The sequence below is a fragment of the Heliconius melpomene genome, chromosome 7 (genome assembly GCF_056956725.1).
Source record: "Heliconius melpomene rosina isolate 202511_hmr_F chromosome 7, ASM5695672v1, whole genome shotgun sequence".
Lineage (NCBI taxonomy): Eukaryota > Metazoa > Arthropoda > Insecta > Lepidoptera > Nymphalidae > Heliconius > Heliconius melpomene.
The window spans coordinates 1,906,872-1,929,788 of record NC_140395.1 but is presented as its reverse complement, the minus strand read 5'-3'; the positions used below and the strand labels follow the sequence as shown (position 1 = coordinate 1,929,788).

Genomic DNA, 22,917 nt, shown 5'->3' with positions numbered 1-22,917 from the left:
TTACATTTGACCTATAGTTCCGCTTTGCGATAATGGATGGCGCTAGTTTGTTAGCAATTAGGGTTCGGGTCCAAGTATGGGTTCAAATAGAAGTAGGATCGTTGATCTTTACAACGGTTATTGGCTGTCGTTGTTAAAAAATCACAATAAGGAAAGTCCTTAGTTTTGTTTTCCGTTTTGATTCAGTATAAAAGGATGTTTTGTTGATATAATTGAAGTAAAAAAATAATAATGTGCTGCTTCCTGTATTGCAGTATTGTTTTTATGGGCGTTAGAATTTTTGGTCATAACGTATGATAGACGGAATTGTATCCGCCGGTTAAATAAAGTATAGGTTAAGGTTAACCTAAAGGTTTCAAATAATATTCTCCCATACTGAACTTCCTATATACGACGATAGTGAGTTCAAATTTCTTTAGGGGACTATAAAATCATCTATACCTTCAAAACGACAGTTTGGGACAGAGGGTTTAAATTTCATACGTAACATTAAATTGAGCGATTTATGAAATTCTGTTCTCTGTTTAAATTAACTTTTTTAATTTTTTTTATCTATTTACATCGGTATTGATATTATATTATTACTTTTATAAGAAAAAATATTTACTTTGGCAGATTTTTACTTATTTCTATCATTATTTGTTATAAGCTGCGTTTTCCACACATTGTCATTCAGGACACTCTTTAGTCGCGGAACTCAGTGAGAGCGACGAAATGAAAATGTTTCTTTTCTCCCAGTGGGAATAGAACCCACAACCGTCCTGTTTCAGCTTTTTTAAAATTCTTGGAGAATAGAAAAGGAGGAAAAAGTGTATTAACACTTTAGCCTATCCCGCTATATGCGAAAAACGGAAATACTAGTAGTATTAGTTTCTTTAATCGAATCTACTATCATATGCTGCTGCTGCAATGCCACCACTACACCACATATCTAAATTCCTTGACTTTGCCCTTGCATTTTCCTTCTAATAACTAATATCGTTCTTAGTATTACAATAATCATTGTTTCACAATATTTTTCTGGGCCAACGAACTATATGAGTAATTGACGCACACATAAACAAAATTTACAAACACTAATGTAAAATAATTTGACAGGTCACTGACCTTGGCCCTTATCTAAGGGCTACGAATTTTAAGGAAATTATTATTTAATTGTTATAAAATGACATTATAGTGTAGAGACAGGATCTGACTATAATCGCGTTGGTTGTTGGTTTGATTTTCATCCGGAGAAATGATAATATTAAAGCTTTTTTTATTTTTTCACATTGGTAATACTAAGTGCGGCGTTAAGTACTGCCACTCAACGCCGCCATCGTATTTAAAAAATGTAATTACGATTGAACAGTTTTGAATTCAAATCTTCTACATGGAAACGACGTAGACGTGTGCTACGCCATGTTCTATTATCGCATGACTTTGCCATTTTAGTCAATTTTAGTTATTTAGTCAGATTAGATATTAGAGAATTAGAATAGCGAATTAGATATTCGCAATATATTTTTAAAGGAAAAGTGAATTTCGATGGTATATTTTAGCTATATTAGCTCAGTACAAAAAAAATACAGCTTCACGCTGTATCCCGTATATAGCAGGGTAAGCAAAAGGGAACCTAGTATTCTATATATAGACAGTCCGTTCCCCACTTTTCGTTGATATTTTCCTAGCATTGCGTGTTGCGTGGCGGAACTCAACGCCGGGCTTTTGCCTTCGTCCCAGTGCGAATAAATTAAAATATTAATAAATAAACATTATCTGCTTATCTACATAATATATGAGGAATAAACAAAAAATATATTTTTTTTCAATTGTTGCTTGTGTCTCTTACGCAATCGCCTCTAATGTAGTGGTACATATGATATTGACTGTCTGTTCATTATCACACCTTAATTGAGTCCATGCTAATAACGTTTTGTTTGGTTATGATAATTTTTGTTATTATAAATAATTAATTATTACCACATACATATATGTATATGTAAATACGTATCTGTATATTAGAATTCATTTTTTAATTAAATAAATGCTAAGGAGGATGTTACAATGAGAATGAAGGAGAACGTGCTTGGGTGGTTTGGGCACGTCGAGAGAATGAGTGATGAAAGAATAGCAAAATACATTTATTAAGGAAGAGTGAGTGGTAAGAGAGGTAGGGGGAGACCTCCGTTGACCTTCAAATACAGTGTCAATGATACTAGAGAAAAATCACATAAAAAGCATAAAAACCTTTTTTTATATATAATTCTCTAAATTTAAGATAATTTAGTATAATTTTGATATATCCAGTTAAGCAACACTCACCGAAGTGAATTACAAGATGGTTGTGCAAATCTCTTCGTTCCACTCCAAAGGCTTTTCCCATATTATTTTTACATATCAGTTGATATTTCAATCAAAAATGTGACCAAAATCAATATTTCATAATAGATTGCCAATTGAAGTAATCTTTGACCGATAAGAGAGTATTTTGACGTTAGATTAGATAAGAATAACATGGTAAATGCTGATTAAGTTGAGGTGTGCAAAAAAAACTTTATTTAAAAAAAACGGTTTTTTTTCTTAGCTTCACACGTTTCTCGTATATAGTCTATATAATTTTATTTTGGCACTACGTGTTGAATTCAACGTCGCACTTTATCTATTAGAGCAAATGTAATTTGAATTTTCAAAAATATTTAGTATAGTGAAACATATTCCCATTTTTTTTACAACGCAATCAAAAGGAAGTCGTTAACCTTATTCCACTATTTATATTATTTAAATCTAATTCGCACTCAGATTTAGGTCTTTAGCTAGTTTATATAAAGAAATATTTAAAAAAATATATAATTCACATTTAATATTTTTTACAGCGTTATGTTCCGCGACAAAATACGCAAAATTGACGAAATAGTGAAAAATAGAATCTTAACATTACTCTCCTTCTGCCTTCTCTGGGTGGGATCTATTTGAGGGATACAGCGTGATGTTTTATAGTTGAAAATATTATTTCTATACTTCCTTGTAATGAATTCACAACGCTATTTACTCACCCTATCAGCTGACCGAGGTCGTTGAACCGGGAAAGTTTACCTTGTGTCATAGCTATTTAAATGTCAATAATTATTATGAGGTCTATGTGGCGCAGTGGCACACCGTGTGACTGTAAACGCGAAGGTTGCGAATTCGATTCCCTATCAGGGGAATCAATTATTTTCATTTGAAGGCTCTAGAAATAGAAAATACATGTACTCATAACATCAGTAAATTAAGGATATGAGGGAATTAATAGATCCCTATTTGCTTTCGTTCCTAGAATGCTTAGCTTAAGAACGTTGGTGATCTGGACGACCACGTGGGCTACACAAGTAGTGTATGGTACCTATATCGCTATTTCCCATTTTAAAAAATATGTTTTCTATATAATATTACAAATATTCGCTATTATCAGCTGTACTTCAACATAATATTCTTGTATTATACATATAAACCATTCTTTAGAATCATTCTGTCCGAATTAGTGAAAACCGCATTAAAATCCAATGCGCAGTTAAAAAGCGATAGATGGATAGGTTTTATACTTTTTAAGAAAACATGTAAAACTTTGCGAAAAGTATTCGAAACTGCGCCTCTTAATAACCGTCCAAACCATAGTTTATTATCAAGACGATTTCCAAGAGGCGCGAGTTCCTATCCTGCTTCCTAGGACTTTTAAATAGCACTAGAAAAATATTTAAAACACTTTGCTTCATACTACGTTCATCAAAGTCGGTTAAAATCTAATTGATTAATAATAGACAATGAAAATACCTACCTCTTATCTAAAAAGCGGCCTGTACATCACATGGTGTTTCTGTCTCTCTCTAACAAATAGAATTACGTATATTTGTCCCGCTCTCAGGGTGTCGACCGGGTGAATGACCGCCGAAATTTCGGGTTCAACGAACGACCGAAAGTTGATTGTACTGTTTGAGATACGTTTTTCGCATATATATATATTTTCTTTTTTGTATATTTAATTTGTATTTTTCTTATAAATTTTCTTTATTTAAGTGTTTTTCTTATTCTTTTGGCATAATTTTGTTGATTTTAAAAACAATAGTTGTCATTTTCCTTTAATTTACCAATTAAGTATAAAATCTATACTGCTGTTATGTTATTTTTAAGGTTACTTTTTTTTCTTAAATTTAACACATATTTAATAATATAATCATTGAAAAATACCAATAAAAAACAGGTATAATACATATTAGACCACTGATCTTTTTGGGCTTTTTTCTACTAATACTATTTATTAAATATTACCTACAAAATAAAACAATATTGTGATTTCTTTTTACTTCCAACCCATTAAAAGCTCCTGGGTGGCGTAACTTAACGTCGCACTTTTCCTTACCGGACCTGGGAAACATATACATATTTTATCAATGTAGTGGAATTTGAACTAATCACTAAAACAAGCATGGTCCTAGTGATACTAAAACTATCATCTTTTTTCACTATCATATTCAATTTTAAATTTATCCATTTTAAAGATCAATGTACTGAAACAACAAGATTACATAACGTTTACATTTTCGCTCATAACTAAAAAACGGCTGAACCCACTTTGATGAAACTAACACAATAAGAAAGATAATAAAATTATCTATATTTTGATATATTATTCAATTATCTAACGTATATAATAAGAAAGGAGGAAGCCAAAAGCAAAGCACCGTTGTGCGGGGTCGGCGAATTTTTTGACGGTCATTCAACTTGGTATATTGAACGAAAGTGACTTATCTAATACTTATTGCTTAGTGATATTAATATATGATTTTTTCCGCATAACGTATAAAATAGTGTCAAGACATTCCGTTTGCTAAAATCCACCTGTATTCTAAAACTAAGTGCGGAACTCAACGCCGCGTTTTTTTCAAAGCCAAGAAATGAATTAATATTATAATGTAAGGATCGATCCCACAACTACTACGTTTCACTCAGGTGATATTCCACTGTGCCACAATGGACTCATTTATTTTCATGATATGATTTTCTAATACAGTCATTATTAAGATTAACTTAGCTTAATATTGCTTTTCTATGGAAATAAGTAATTTATTTGGAAATGTTCATTAGAAAAATACTTTTTGGATATTATTTTATATATACTTTACATTTACATCTAAGAAGAATATTGAAAACCACACGTAAAAAAAAATTGATGGGAAAATTTGGGATTTGAATCCGCTCCTGTTTTTCACCTTTCAAATTTCCAAAAAAATTTACAATATAATTTTAATATTGTAATTTCAGCCCAAACTCGAGTCAGTAATTGTAAAGCGCAAACCAAAGGTTATCGACATTGAGGTTGAATGTGCCAAAATTCACCCAGCGTTGATTGACCCGTGTCGCACTTCCGCGTACAGTTGTCGTAGGTCCTATGGTATTTTGCTTTGTGTTATGAAGAAAGTGGTTAGCAGAGTTGATATGTACTGGTTTTCGTATAAATTCTCCACTCTCCGCGAAAATTCTTTGAGTTGTAAGTGGAGAATATGGTAAACAGCACTTTGAATTTACAGAAAATTTACTCAAATACGTCATTGTCATATTCAAACTAGAATCCTATGCTTTTTTCCGTAAGCAGGATAGGTTTAAGGAACCTAATGTTAAGTATACTCCATTCCCTACTTTTCAGCCAATTTTCAAGATATGGTGTTTTAAATGGCGGAATGCAACATCGGGCTTTATCTTGTTACCAGAACGAGGAAATGAAAATAATTCATTTTTCGAGTGAGAATCAAATCCACAACCGTCTTGTCTACAGGCAGACACGCTACAGCAGAACGTCCTGATTTTTCAATAAAACCACTGTACCATAACGGTTCTTTTTTTTTTAAAAAAAAAACTTCAAATAGATGAAAAATAAATAGTGATAATTGGCTACGCCCACATTCAATGTCTATATGTCACTAGGTATCACTTATATGTCACTACATTTTTTCCAGTGATCCCACGGGAATCACTCAAGCATTTAGTGACCCGGTATAAACACACCCATTTACTCAGGTTGTCGTAGTGATATACCGTGTTACTGTAAAAGCGGCGGTCGTGGGTTCGATTCCAGCTCGGGGAAATGAATTGTTTAATATTTCAATGTCTCCCCTCTGAACTAAAAAAAAGAGCAGCGTTTATTTCCTCCACTCAACACGCGACAGCGGCTAGAGTGCCAGTGTTTTAAAACTAAGTTCCCTGCCTACCCTGCGGGATAGAGCGTGCAGCTGAAAAATATATAATAATATGTCATCAAACGTGCAGACAGAGATTTTGTTTATGAAAAAAACTCTAAACACAGGCTCTAATAACATATTAGTTTGTAAGAATAGGTCAGTGATAGGTTGTTCACCCGAGATCAACGTCCTCGCGACGAAGTCACTTCAATTTTTTGTTTGGTCACTATTTTAGTGTATAACCAGTGTATATTTAGCTTATGATGTATTTTATAAGTATGTAATATACTTATTTATTATATATGTATAGACTTTTCTTAATCACCAAGAAAATTCCTATTAAACAAAAATCTTAGTCGAAAAATCGTCAGTATAACCTTTAAATATATGAATTATATGTATGTAATCATATCTGTTAAAAACAAGATGGTAGTGAGTTCAAGTCCCATTTGTGAAAATATAATTATTCTCTTGGTAAGGTTGCAGTGCACGTGACCTCGGGTCCATCAACTTAGAAGCAGGAAAATTTTGGTCCTTATCTTTAATTTATACCTAAAAAATGATGTGGATAACTATAAAAATAACGTTAAAAATAACAATAAATTTTTAAAAAAGTAAGTTAGCATTGGGCGTAACTCATAGAGGCTAGTGACAAAATTCTAAGTGTGAAATAAAACATTTTTAAAAAATGTTAAAAATACAAAATGTCGTCTCAATCAAAATGGCGTATCTATATTTTACAATAAAAAAATCTAGCCAAAATTCCACAATAAATCACAACACACAAAATCATTTGTCTACGAACCATTATTTTCGGTTGGCTGTCACTTTTTTGACGTTTACATGAAAAAGGTTTATTGTTTAAAAAAAAAAAGTAAACGTCATATTTTTTTTAATCGCCGCTATGCCAAAATCGAATGACGGCTCGTCTGATAAATCGCCATAATTATATGACGTTAGTCGGGATTTAAAGTGTCTTCAAGGTCGTTTCGAAAATAAACTTTTGGTGTGTGACAGACGACGGTTCCTTGACTTGTGTGTGGTTTTAACAGAAATATCTTTAGATTCAGAGTTTATAAAAGAAAAGCTGTTTTTGTTAGCTATGGTTTTTTAACGCTTATTGAGTAAATAAGTAGAAAATGTCAATGAAAAATTTGGTAGTTCTCCCAGTATTTGTAGATAGAGTTATATATAGATTCTTAATTTATATGCTCAAATTAAGGGCCGCTCCCGACTGTAAAGGCGACAGTTGTGGTTTTCATTCTCCTTCAGGGGTACGAATTATTTAATATTTTCATTTCCTTGCTCTGGTAACAAGATATATCGCGGCGTTGAGGTCCACCATTCAACACGCAATGCCACTCATTTCATATTATGAAATACAAGAAAAACTTATATTACCGTAAACATTTTTTAAGTTATAATTTTTTATATTAAATTTATATTGTTATATAAATTGTTATATAAATATTTTATTTATATTGTTATATAAATTTAAGTGTTGGTTTATAATGTCATGTTTAGTTCTTGAATGATGGCGTTTCAAACCTGCCAGATGAGCACAAAAGATTACAGATGTATGTAAAAGTTCTGTCCAACTGTCTTACAAGTACCTTCTTTCTGCCTACCAAGCACAAAACCTCAAAAAAGTAAATAAATTTACAAATAAAATTTAACAATATTGTAAATGACTGTTAAACCTGATTAATCATATATATTTAGTTGTATACATTTTGGGAAACCCGACGTTTCAAACACTTTGCGGTAGACTATAAACACTGGTAGATAAAAATAAAAATACACGATTAAGTCTTAATGGGAACGGAGTGTTTTAACACTAGGTTCCCAGGTTTCCTCTGATTATCCTGCTATGCCCAGGCTACCGCGGGAAGCTAAAAATAAAAAATGTAAGAAAAATGTGAAACCAACGGATTTTATTACACAATATTTCACAAATACACAAAAAAATCGTGATTCATATATCAAAAATTATACGGAAAGGTTGATGAATCTATGTTTCTGTAACCACCTCGTTCTATTCACCCGCCCTTAGAGGCAAACGGCCTGAAGGTCGAATAACGACCCCCCAAATTACGGGTCAGGGACTTGCAACTCGCGTGAATCAGCCTTTTTATAAAATACCTTACGTATATACAGTTCCTTATTATATTTTTTTCATATATTCCAACAATTCACCATTACTGAGGTTACCAAATAAGAAACTTTTCAATATAAATATCATATATTTTTTGGGGGGTAGTAATTTTAAGGTACTTGTAACACAGTATAACACTGACTGTGAACGTGTTGGTTGTAGGTTCCTGAGCCATCGCGGCCTCAAATTATATAAAAATATATGGGAATGATTATATTTAATTTATTTTAATATCCCTGCTCTGGCTGGCTGGCGTTGAGTTCCTTCTCTCAACACACAATTTCTCAGAATTAAATTTCGCAAAAAAATATTTATAAGTCAATTAACGGAGAGTGGTGTTTTAACACTACATTTTCTTTCCTTATTCCGCAATATATGGGATACAACGTGAAGCTATAAACCCAGCTATCTATATATATAAAAGGACTTGTCCTCACTGACTGAGGTAAGACGCACGCACAGCCGTAACCGCTGTGCGTAGAAACGTGGAATTTAGACAGATGTTTACTTTCGTAATCTGGACATCCACTAAGAAGGGATTTTGAAAATGGGCACCGATTTTTATAAAATTTGAAATTTAGATTTTTAAAAGTATTTAATTGAACACGTGTTTCATCGTTTTCTAGAATTCACCCCCTAAGGGTGCAAATAAGGGGTTGAAAGTTTGTATGGAAAAATCTTTAAATCGCCACCGATTTTTATAAAATTTGAAATTAAAAATATTTCATTGAACACATGTTTCATGGGTTATTAGAATTCACCCTTAAATACGCAAGCGAAGCTGCGCGCGCCCGCTAGTAATATATAAAACATGTTCACGCAAGCAATTAGTCACCTGCTGTATACTTATAGTAGCCTCAGTTCAGTCACCCCTGTTGCGCAGTAGAGCAGACGTTGACCCACCACGTGGGTAGCCGCGTCTTATCGCTTCCCCGTTTGTGGTATTTGTTGGTGAGTGACGCCAGAGCGTTGGGAATTCTATTTTTTGAATTTGACATTGACGTTTTGTTTTTTTTTTATTCTTTTCAATTTGATTGTAGCTGTAGAATAGGGTTGTTAATGTCTTTTTATTTTATTTTTTAACTATTTTCTTTTGTTATTAAGGTTTAAATGATTCATAAGAGTTAAAAAAAAAACAACAGTTTTTAACGTATACAAAATTGTCTTTTTCGATTTGATATTGATGTTTCTTTTATTTCATGGTAAACGTAGAGTCCTACTATGAATGCCTTTATAATATTATTTTATGTAAAGAAGTGAACTGAAATGCGTAATTCATTTCAAAGTAATTAACTAAGTCGATTGTTATTTTGAAACTAAGTAAGACGTGTGATTCATTTGTGTAAGCAAGAATAAATTATTTATTTTGTAACAAAAATGGTATATAAATTCCATTCATTTGTTTAATAAATAAATATGTATGTATATTTAAAATATTTTTTTGGATACACTCTATATCCTGCATATAGCAAGGTAGACATAAAATAATTAGTGTTAAAACACTCCATTCAGTCTTATCTTACTACCAGTTAAATAATTTAAGTTAATAATAAATGAAAAAAAAAGTCATAGAAAAGAAGTTATAAATAATATATATTTAAAATACCCTCAAAAGAGCAAAAAGAATTATTTTACTCAAAATTTTCTTAAAAAAATAACGAGGCCACAAAAAAAAGGCACAGACATAATAGTCAGCAATTTTAAAACATTAAGCAACCTCTATTATCAATAAGCTTACTTTTACTATCGTTCTCTTAAAGTTTCACTAACATAAATACAGCCTCTAAATGGCTATACTTAATGGATACAATGATTAATATTCATGCCCATATATGGTATGTAATCCAAATTTATCATAATAAGGCTAAGTTATAGATCGTAATTTTGTCTTGTCTTTTTAATAATGTTTCTTTTGACACTTTCATTATAAATTATGATATTTTTTTAAGAGCAGCGTTTGTATTGACTCTAATAATGTCTCTATGGAATGTTTTTTTTTTAATAAATCATTCAAAATCATTAAATTAGTGGTTTTAACTACCTGCAAAATTTCCAGGCTATTTCTTTATTTTTAGGGATTTAGAGTGTCTTAATATTACACTTTGCTTACTCTCTTTGCTATATACGGGATACAGGATGGGACTTTTTATATTTATAGTATTATTAAAAAAAGTTTTAAACTCTTATCTATAGGATTTGTAAAAATACCTCAATATAAACAAAGAAAATGATAACCTACTTAATTTACGAAAACAGATTATATAGTGACAATTTTTATTTCTTTATAAGTCTAAATAAATCGTCGTAACTTATAATAAGGTTATGTATTTTGTCGAATATTTTATTTTCATATGATTTTATGTAGTAAACCAAGGACCCAAAAAAACGATTTTTATAATCAAAAAAACGTTTTTTCTCTCACGGTAGCAAAGTATAAATAAAAACAAAATAATATAGTCATTCTCTACACACAATGCCTTTAGAATTCGGCGGAAAGTGGAGAACAGAGTGTCTTAACACTAGGTTGCGGGATGCTGCGTGAAGCTGATTTTTTTTAATATAGTCATACCCCGAGTGGAAATTGAACTCACAACCACTACGATTACAGTCGACGACCTCATTTTTATAGCAATAAATTATCTTAATAAAACATTTTTTATTTGGTATTATAGTAGGAGATTACAAGCTATCTGTGAACTAAATTTCATTTTAATCCTTTGAGCCAAGTTTATGAATTGTTACAACTGTCAAAACAGACATACATACAATTGAAATGTTCTTAATTATATTACTATATGCTTTTAATAAGTGTTTAATATATAATTATATATTTATGTTTTTAATATGCAAAAAATAAAAGAAACATACCTGTTCAAATAACTTCTCTATTTTTCCCGTCAAGCTTCTTTATTTTTATTTTTTTATTTCATAATAGGAGAAGTCATATCACTTATTCGGCGTAACAATGACGTAATTGCAAAATTATTTATTTATTAATAATAAAAAATAATAATTTATAATATATATTTTTTTAATAATATTTTTTTATTTATAATAAAATTATTACATATTAAAAATGTAAATACAAAGATGCAATATATCAAAAAGTGCAAATATTTCAATCTTTCTCTAAATGAGATCTATGGTTCGATGGGCTGTCTCTTTTATTTTATTAGAAGAAATGCCAATGTCAGCCTGGAATTTTTTTTTTAGTTTCACGCTCTATCCCGCATGTAGTAGGGTAGGCAGAGAGCACCTAATGTTAAGATACTCGATTCACTGTCCTCCTGAATCCACATTGCGTGTTACGTGGCGGAATTAAACGCCGAATTTACCCAAAAAATATTAAATAACTTAACAATGGCGGAATTCCTCCAAGTGTCCTATTCAAAGTGTTCCTGGTCATGACGTATAACTGTCACTCAGATCGATCAATATTACTATCTCGGTTCGGCGGCCGGTCGGCGAACCCCCAAACGCGGGTCAATGGCACCGATAGTAACACAGTGGAAGCTATGTTATACTGTGCTATAAATTGGCAAAAATCTGTTTTTTTATATAAAATATATATACATATATATAAATGGGGAATGAAGTGTCTTAACACTAGGTTCCCTCTGCTATGTGCGGGATACAGCGTGAAGCTATATATATATATATATATATATATATATGTATTAATTTTTAATGTTGACCTTATAAAATTAGGTGGGAATTGGAGAACAGAACGGAAAAAGCTTCATCATATCTCAATTGCCCACTTTTCGAGACATTGCGTGTTGAGTGACGGAACTGAACGCCACGATTTATGATACCAGAGCGAGGAAGGTATTAACATTTCTTCTTTCTTCTTTTATCCTCTTTCTATATGTGATATAATATTGTATGTATATTCAAAATTTTGCTCTGTAAGAACAATTGTTGCGTATGTTGCCGGCTTTTCTTAGCAAAACTGCCTTACGAGCTGGTGGTAGAGATATGTTCATTTGATGATTTAAAAATATTTACATAAGTTAAAAATAAGTAAAGAGTATTTGGAATTTAAATTCAAGGAGAGATTTATCTATATAAAATGACTTAACCATTAAATCCAATTTTCTGTCTGTTTAAAATTTAATGTGAGTAAATATCTCGTTATATTTTAAGTTATTTTTTAATATGGGTTCAAAAATATAATAAGTGACAAATCGTATTCCTACATATTATTAAGATATGTTCTAATTGAGTTACTAATGAAACGGGCAGACATTAGGGAAAAGAATATCTTGAAAACTAACTGAAAATTATAAAAAATAGTAACTTTCTTAATTAATGAATTTACAGCAAGTTATCACCATTATATTTAACAACGGTACCATATACCGTGAGTTTCAAATCAAGACAAAACTTTGACATGAAAATAGAAATAGATAGAAAACTGTGAAATTGTTCTACAGTTTAAAATAAATTAATAAATACTGTTACAAATATTATTTAGTGTGACTTCCGTTTTGAATGTTCCGTTGTTACGTGATTAGACTATAATAGCTTAGTTTCGAAATGAAACGCGATCGTTGCAAGTTCAAATCAGAATGTAAAAAAAATATAAATTGTCTATATATAGTATACAAAGTTGCTTCCCACTGATGCATGTATATTTTTAAATAACGCAACGGATTTTCGTGCGGTTTTCAATAAAAGAAAAAGTGTGAGAATTCAGATATATACATATATTTAATTAGTGATTGATGATTGTGGATGATTTGGAGGTTGAAGAGATTACGAATTACCGCTTACTGCTCACTTTTAAGCAATACTCTAAAACTAATGTTGCACGTTAAAGAAGAAAGAGCAACGGAATTGAGTTTCTTAACACTAAATTCTCTCTAACCTGCTAAGTACGGGATATGACGTGAAGCTAAAAATATGTATATAAAACACCTACATGATATATATATAAAAGACTCCCAAAAATCCATACTTCACCAATTTCCCCGCCGCCATTTTCCCGTTTCCACGCTGTGGAGGCGACCTTGTGACGTCACCGCGGTTATTGATTCGCCCCATGTGGCCTTAACTGACTGTCGAAAAGAGGTTATGTTAAATATTCTTAATTTATGTTTTATATTTTTGTTTTTTTTTGTGTCACGCTGTATGCCATATATTGAAAATATACTTTATTTTTCCTTTAATTTTTTTTTAAAGTAAATACTTTAGATTAAACTAAATTAAAAGTTCTTGGAGAATATCACATTAAGCTTCGAGCTTTTTCTTGTATAGAAAGGTGGAAGGTGAAGGAAACCTCAGGTTAAGATTTCTGTTTTCCTACGTTCAATTAACGGAACTTTACCGCATCGCCGTACTTCATACTGGAACAGGGAAACGTACCCACAATCATTGCGTTACAGATAGACGAGGTCCATTGCGCCAATAATCTCTAATAATATCCTATAATATTAATTTATTATAGTAATGCCTAAAAATCAATAAAAATATTTAATAATATTTTATTAAGAAACTAGTGTTTATATACAAGGCGTGGAAATATTTCTAAAATTAATCTTTTATCTGGGAGATTTGGAAGGCAAACGTTGTGGATGTAGAGATGTTGTGAAATTTGAGTAAACATGTTGAAAATTTCAGTTTTTTATATTAGAATGTTATAGAAAATATAAAATCGTTTTATAATGTATATACAGCACAGGAAATTGAATGTAAGACATTCCCCATGCACTATAAAAATTTTCGAGACATTGCGTTGCATAAAAGTGACGGTATTTAAAACTGCCCTTTCTTATCTAAGATTTTCTTTTCTTAGATTTTTGGATTCCTGGGACGAACCCACAGTTATGTTAACTTATTTCACTTAACCTTCTTTAATTTTATCTGGATATAAAAATAAAACTATTACAATACTTATTCTTAGTTTAGATTTTTGGACGATAATATTTAAATACGTAATTATAAGTTAACCCTTCAGCAGGTGCTTTTAATTATAGTAGCTTCAGTAAAAAAAATAGATCACTCTGTAAGTGGATTTTTCAACACAAAAATAATTATTAAATTCGTACTAGTAATTACTGAGAGTAGCGCGTTAATAAATATAATTATAATGAATTGTTAGAAAAACAATTATTTACAACAAAACAAAAACAAAAAAACAACAGACAAACAATATAATATAAATGAAATAGTTTCATTATATGAATTAATCAAGGTCAAGTCAATGTTATGAATGGAGAAGAGAAAAACTTTTTAAAATATAAAGAGAGAAAAAAACCATTTTTTGTCAGTGCTCTATCCTACATAAAGCAGGTTAGGCAGAGACATTGCGTGCAGAGGCGGAATTAAACGCCGTTTAAATAACATTTATAATAATATAATACTCATTTAAAAATAAATAAATATGATAGAGGTGGTATCATCGTGTTAATGACTCACAGTATGTACAGATATTGTAACAAATGTATGTGTATATTAAAGTTTATTAAACTACTTCTTTAATACTTTTATAGATAGGCTTAGAGTTACTCTTATAGTCTATAGTTTATTTGAAAAAATACATAGCTTTATATGGTCTGGGCGTTATGGGCGTCATATTTTCTTATTATTGTTTTCCATGATATTAAGTAAATTAAAACGTTTATTTAAATAATAAAAGGCTATGAAAAGGACAGATTAGCTTCGAAATGAATGATTCAACATATAAATTTCATATGGAAAGATCCCAGCACAGAATGAAAATTGACATAACCGGTTGACAATATTTTCCGGGGTCATCGACCTTGTTGTGACGTAACAGCATAATTAAAAAAAATATATTTAAAAAAATGTCTATTAGATATGACTATTTTTGATGATGACATTGTTTAGTCTTCGATGGTGACGTCATGGCTTAAAATTAAAAAAAATACGTTTCGAAAAAAAAATTAAAATTAAAAAAAAAAATTGCTCATCAAATTGCCAAAAAATGCAAGCGTCTAAAGTCCCGAACTAGAGTTCAATAGCTTTTCACCGAAATCCACTTTGTTTGGGTCTCGGGGTCAACGACACGGTGTGACGCCGGCGCGTCTGTGTGCGTGCGGTCGTGTGCGTGCGGACGCGGCGCGCGCACACATCGATACACCACACGACATCGTCCGCTCGCTTTATATCTTAATTACTCGGGCCCTGCAAATATTTTCCTACTTCTAATTACGTTTTTGGGACGTTACGCACCCTACCTTAGAGCTAACACTGAATTCCCGTCTTAAACTGTCAATTTGGCCAAAATTTTCGCCAATTCCGACCGTTGGGGGTAACTGAACTATCTTCCAAAGTTGATTATTCGGCCGAATGAAAAAATATATAATTTTTCGTTAGCCCGGCCCGAAGATTCGTCAATGCGTCAGTTTGGTTCGAGCCGTCCCGGCGTCGACATCTCCAGTCGCAAACGCGAAGCCGAGTTGTGAACAACCTATAGTACAAAATATAACGTACAAATTTTTCCTTACAGTGAGGTGAACGTATATTTTTAATGTGACAGTGCCTTTTAGTGCGTGTGACCAAGTTACGTTGATTGGAGCGTGCCATCAGAGTATCAGAGCTAGTTTTCACGTAATGATGCGATTTTAGACAACCGATGGCCATCGGTTCGCTAAAATCGGTAATCGGTTCTCAAATACTAAAACTTATTTCTTAATTCATTCAAACACTTTTTTCTGCTCTGGTTTTCTGTTTACAGATATTTGTGTTTTCCTTAAACAGTATACGGGAACAAGTGAACTTTACAATAAATATAACAGTGCCTTAGTAGAATGTTTATTTAAGACAGACGAAGCGAATAAAATAGAGACCACGGCAACAAAATGCCAAAAAACTTGTTACTTTTCAAAAAGTTAATCCCAGAATTAAACTTCGCGAAAAGAAATCTTACATCGCCGCTCGGCCGGAACATATTTATCAGTTAATGCAGTGGTGCTTAAATAATTAGACGGTGCCATAAAATTTTTCGAAAAAATCTTATGGTGTGAAGAGTTGCCTTAGACAAAGTCGGAAACTGAAAACAAAAACTAATTTTACATAAATACAAGGAACACCAAATTGAGTGATATTAGTTAGGCCGAAATGCGAATACGATTCGCGAAGGTTCTCAATTATTCAAAAGTCACTTAAGAAGTTCTGTTAAGAAATATGATGAATAACAGCCAGTTCCACGAGCTGTTTGGATCTCAGTGGCCTCCTGATCAGCATGGAGGCCACTCCTCGGCCTCGACTATGCTGCACCAGGGACAGAATCTGCCCCAGGGCATGCAGCTCAAGAGGGAACCCCACACGGAAGTCCAGGGTGTGATGCACAACCAGATGGGAATGGATATCACATCAGGATCTGTTGCAGACAGCACGTCTCCGCCACCAGGGAATAGTGATGGGATGTTTGGTTCCTCTATATCAGGAATGTTCATGGACAAGAAAGCTGCCAACTCTATAAGAGGTAAAAGTCAGTGTTTTTTTTGTATTTTTTTATTTTTTCCTTATACAAATATGTTAAAATAGTATGAGTTTTGATAACATATCCTAGTTTATTATAAAAATATTTAATATTATATAAATATAGTGAGTAACCTATCTAACCAACTTTGCCCACGCACTTGAAGGTCGCATATTATTTTTCTTTCAAGTCTATTTATTTGTTTTTTATGAAAAGAGACAGAAATTAAAATAAAAAACTTCAAACCATATCTAAATATGTATGTAGCTGAGCAGCTACATACATATTTAGATATATCTTTTTTTAAACTTGATATTACTTTTTTTAAAAGTTAAAAAGTTCTAATAGTGATGAGACACAAATGGGTAAATTTCTTTTAAAAGTCTCTCATGATAAAAGCTTTACAAAAGTTTCAGTGGTTTTCACTTAGCTCTACATCCCTACGGCCAACGTTATGTAATACGTGAAGCCTACTAATATTGATTTCTTTAATCCATAGCCTGTTTTGTGCTAAAAAATGTAATAAACAACGTAATTTTATTATTATTATACGAGTTGTAGTCCGCAACTTCGTTTGCGTGGACTGTAAAACTAATTTCATATATTCTGTTCCCGTAGAAATTTTGGAAAATCCTCTAAGTTTTGTAATTCTTAATTACAATAAGATTGTTTTTAAGTAAATGTGAAATCAATTTCTGTTCGTAATATATATGTAGGTATAATGTATATACTTCACCAGACATAGTTAGGGAGGCAGAGATAACCTAGTGTCTAAATACTCTGTTTTCCACTTTATGCCCGAATTAGAGACACTGCGTTTTGAATGACAGTTCGTCAGATGCTGTCACTGCGTCACTTTTTCCTTGTATATTCACTTTATTAATAAAGCAGATACACACTTTTTCCTGCACACAGGATAGGCACAGGAAACTTAGTGTTAAGATATTCCGTTCCCCTTTTGCATTAAATTGCGGATTACAACCACGCCCTTTGCCTTTTTCCCAGAGTAGGAATGGAAACCACTTCACTGCAGCATAGACTATTCAACTAAGCCATGACGGCTTTCTTTATTTATATAATTAATACAACTTTATTAATATATTAAAAATTATCATCAAATACGTTCGTCTGGAGCAATATCAATATTGAATGTAAGGTATATTATAGTGCGTCACTCCAATAAATCCAAAGTTCCTATTTGTTCTAATATTATCAATATCGAATGTTATAACTAAATATTTAATAGGCCGATTAAAGAAAAAACTGGTATAACTTTTTATGTATATATATCAGTCTTGTGTGATTATTTTTTATTTAATTACTAATTTGTTTAAATTATAAATGCGTACATTCATCTTTAGCTTATTACGTTTAATTAGTATAAGTATATTATGTATATTTTCTTTCTTTTTCGATAGAAATTTGTACATATTTTAAAACATGAGTTTTTCGATTTCTTTCCCATTGTTTGACAATGGTCTTAAAACTCTTAATTTGGTCATTTTCTAAGTAATTTATTTGTAAAGGATATTTTATGGCGTTCCAGCGTGAAGCTGTTGTCTTGAAGTTAGGCAGAAAGCGGAGAACGAAATGTCTTGACATTAGATCTGTGCCTACTCTGCTGTAAGATAAAGCAGATTTTTCCATCCATTAAGTTCAGCCAGAAGTTACGTGGTCAGTCGTGGTACAGGGTCAAAAGAGTGTGACTATAAACACGACAGATTATGGGTTCCATTCCCATACGAGGAAATGAACTATTTAATATTTTCATTTTTTCAGTTTGGCGTCGAGACCAAGCGCAGTGTTTAGTTCCACCATTAACATTTCAACGCCCCTAATATTTTGCGGGAAATGGAGAATAAAAAAAAATTAAGTAGTTACTATAAGCCACATATAATATTGGCATCAGTTAATTACTGTCAAATCATTAAAAGGACGTCATATGTCCTAAAAAAATCACTAATAAGTTAATTATCTTGAACGATCTAAATTGCTCGCCCTAGATTTTTCCACTTAGCCATATTTCTTTGTTTCGAATTCGTGTTAATTATACCAAAATTTGGGTTAAAATAGCAGATTCCATTTTGTAATTATTTAAAATTTTAGGACAGCACTTAGGTAGTTGCAGCTATTAGAAACGTTTAGCTCTATCGATTTTGTCTTCATTTATTTGTATTTATCCTCATTTATATTACTTGAGACGTTTGTGGCGCAGTGGCACATCGTCAACCTGAACACACAACGATTATGGTTTCGATTCTCTGCTAACAATGTCTGGTAAATTAGACGGTGCGTAGTTAACGGAGTGTCCTAACACTTCCTTCCTATGCCTTGCTAGCTAGTATGCGGAGAACATCGCAAACCATAAGAACAATAATTTAAAAATGCTTACATAACTCAAAAATTTTATTCACATCGATAACTATTCAAATTAAAACGCTATTGTTAAGCAAATAAAGTATAAAATGCAAACAGATGCAATGCACTTGTGCCGTTTCAACACTAAATGAGAGATGCACGTGTCAGATTCGTGGGGTGAATGCACTTGACACAGTTTGCACTTTGACTTGCTGTTACTCAATCGTTTTACAACCGTCTGTACTCTGTCCATTGATTGGTCGAATTTGTTTCGTAAAAACTAAGTAGTTCGTGCTAAGTGTGTATTATTATAAAAAATAAGAAGGGACTTGAGTATTTTCTTTGTATTTAGTTAAAGAAAGGGAGATTATTTTGTGATTTAAATAAAAATACAAGCCTTTAAATCTACACTAAAACTATTGACTGTAAAGTAAATGAGTTTCTTTAAATATTTGTTATTCAAGCTTATCAAGAACTGTGTAGGTTAATTTAAAAAAGCTTAAAGATTAAATAACAAAAATATAAAAAAAAATATTTATTCGTAATATTATAGACAAATAAACAAAAAATTAAGTATCTTTTTAATTTTTTTCATATCAAAAACAAAAAAGAAACGTTTGCAACATAATTTCTTTAATCTCACAATTTTATCGAGATAGTACATTTATAAAAATGTGAAATAAAAGTCATTGACTCGCCTTGTCGGTTGTTGGCCTCTGGTGTGATGTCACGCTGTCACTTTTATTTTGGGCCGTATGTGCTGTCATTTTGATCAAAATATACTTTGAGTACACAAAAAAATAAACTTTCAAGTCATTTTTATAGAGAATTACTTATATTTTTTGTCAAAAATTATATATTTTTAAATAATATAATTGAAGTCATCGTTGCACAGTTACAATATGTGACTGTAAACGCAATGGGAGGTTCATATTCTAGACTCCTGTATGTCTCCCCTTTTTAATTTAAAATTGTAAAACTGATTAAAATATAATAATGCAAAACGTCATCAACGTTCCATTTAGGCTTGTCCGATGTGATGGTTATGGGTTCAATTCCCGTTGAGATACCTAAATTGATGGATAAAAGAGAAATATGGACTGATATATGTATGTATTGATAGGTGTTATTTTTATACACTACTGGAATACAGTGCTTGTGATTCATTAATAAGATTTTAAGTAACGTAAAAAGTGCCGACGTCATCATGACAATAGTTTTCTTACAGATTTAAAGTGCCATTAAAACGATAGTTAAAATTATATTAAGCTGTCGTACTGGGTCAGCATCTGACATCGCGACAGTTGTGGGTTCAATTCCCATTTCCCCGCTCTGGTAAAAAAAATAAGAAAAACCAATATTATAAAATGCATAATTTAGTTAATTCAACGAAAATACTTCATACATTTTTTTATGGACAAGGACAATTTATATGCCTATTTTCATTAAACAAAAAAATCACACCAAAAGTGCACTTTTCAAATTGAGGCCACACGTAAAAAAATAACAGTCGAACAAAAAAAAAAGGTTCACATAAAAAAAATAAACATAAGTTGAATTGAATTAAAAAATGTGACGTCACAGGTCAGTTGCCTTGTGACGTCACACTGCGTCACTGCAAATTACGTTCAGTTTCGATAACACTGATATTAGGTCACTGTCGTGGCTAGGACGTGCATGTGTGGCCTGAGGGACCTAGATTGTACTTCAAATTAATATATTCGTTTTTGATAACCGCAAGTATTTGATAACAAGAATGCTTACTAAAAAAATAATTTATTTTTATGTATTGTAATTTTAAATTAAATACTTATCTCTTTATTAAGAACTAATTAATGGCTTCGTTAACTTGCATGCTACTTTCATTCAACAAGCGTTTTCATTGAATTTTTTAGTGTGTAGGCACTCTCTTCCACGTTTTTCACTTATGAAAATGAAAACTTTAGTTATGATATGATGGATGAAGTTAGCAAATAAACAGCTTCACGCTGTATCCCGCATATAATCTAACGTTAAAACACTTCGTTCCCCACTTTCCGCGATTTTTTTCAAGACATCGCGTGTTGAATGGCGAAACTCAATGCCGAGCTGTCTCTCTCTACAAGAAATAATTTTTACTCACTAAAATAATTAAAATAATTTTCCTAAGTGGGAATCGAACCAATAACCATCACATTTGCAGTAAGACTGCGTCACTGCGCCTAAACGGTAGAAATAGTTGTATATAACATTGTAAATAGTAACACTAACACACTACTCGTGTATATTGCAACAGACGTCCTTGCAGTGTTGCAGCACTGAAAGCTTGTACGTTTATTTCGTACTAATCATAGCCAACAACTTTGTTTGTATGGACTTCAAAATGGAATATCTCGTTTTTTCCCGTTTCCGTTGGTATTTTGAGAAATCTAAATATTATATATATCTCTCCTTTTTGTCTCTTAACACTTCCCTCTGCTTACGTTCCCTCTGCTTACGCTGCTGAGTGTTGGATATGGATGGATGAAGCTCTCCTCTTTGATAAACATGTATACTACATATACATATAATATTTTTTTTTATATTTTTCATTAAATTATTTGGGAAGAACCAGGAACAGACAGACATATTACATAATTTTATATATTATAACCATAGTTCCCGAGATAAGTTCAATAGCCTCATCAGTTCAGCTGATCAGTGGCCAAAACTAAATATAATTGGAATTTCAACTTCGAACGTAAACAGAGCAATAAAACTATACAAATAAATTAGCAATATGAAAAAGAATAAAAAAGAATTACAACTAGATATGAATCTAGTTATAATTGTTTTTTATTTACTGGTCCTCATTTTAGTAAGGAAGAGTTAGTGTTAAGTCACTCCATTCTACGTTCTCGACTACACTATTGCAAATATATAAATACTAGTGTTTAGGTCGCGGCTTAGCTCCCGTGGAATAGAGTAACACATACAGAAGGGTACGTGGAGAGAACCGGTGTTAAAACTTTCTGTGTTTTGCGTTTCACGTAATTTTCGAGACATTGTGACTGACGGAACTCAACGCCGTGCTGTGTTCTTACTGAAAAGCGTGGAAATGAAAATAATTCATTCCCGCGAGTGGGATCGAACCCAAAACCCTCATGTTTACTTTTAGACGCTGTGCTGATGCGCAATGACGGCATTATCATAATTATATATAGTCTTATAACGCCCACTCCTGGATAAACGCCCTCCTAAGAATAGAACTATAATATTATGATTATAGTTATTTTATTATCTACCGGTTGTTTAGTGCCCAAAAAAGTTTTTAATGACTTTCCGTTATATTCTACTTTAGTCTAATATAATATGCAAGTTTACAAACAAATCTACCTTTCGAATCACTCTGATCTATAGAGAAAATCACATCAAAATCTGTCGCGTATTTTGAAAGATCTACAAGTACAAGCCTTAACTAGCATTTTTTGAGAATGTTCCGTAATTTAGATGTTACATTTAAAAAAAATAACGCCATCTTATTTATTTTTCAGTAATAACCTGAAAGTTTTTCTTTGCAGATTCAGATCTTTATAACAATTTAACATTAAAAACTAGTGTCTTATTTAGTAGAAAGACTTCCCACTAAAACATCTTATTTGGACCGTATCTAACTAAACTATGCGTGGAACCAACAGTATTGAAAAGCCGACTATTATTTTTTGAAGTCGTAAAATTCAAAAATTTAAAAACCTAGTCCTTAGAGGCTATAAAATTTTTCTACCATTTAAACTATTCTGGGA

At 31.8% G+C, this 22,917-nt stretch overlaps 1 protein-coding gene across 34 annotated transcripts in view; it reads left to right on the top strand.

Annotated features, from left to right (window-relative positions):
* The window catches only part of Hr3 (nuclear hormone receptor 3 ROR-beta), a 111,872-nt gene that overhangs the window by 68,075 nt on the left and 20,880 nt on the right, over window positions 1-22,917 (top strand). For 5 of the 34 annotated variants that reach the window (XM_085188932.1, XM_085188929.1, XM_085188928.1 and 2 more), the window contains exons 2-3: window positions 15,824-15,924; window positions 16,075-16,807. The exons of 17 other annotated variants lie outside the window; for them this stretch is intronic. In XM_085188932.1, coding sequence (XP_085045058.1) covers window positions 16,501-16,807 — 307 coding nt within the window. In that variant the 5' untranslated portion in view covers window positions 15,824-15,924; window positions 16,075-16,500. Of the gene's footprint in view, window positions 1-15,823; window positions 16,808-22,917 lie in introns of all 34 variants that reach the window. 12 more of the 34 variants (XM_085188925.1, XM_085188923.1, XM_085188922.1 and 9 more) reach the window with 5 other exon arrangements.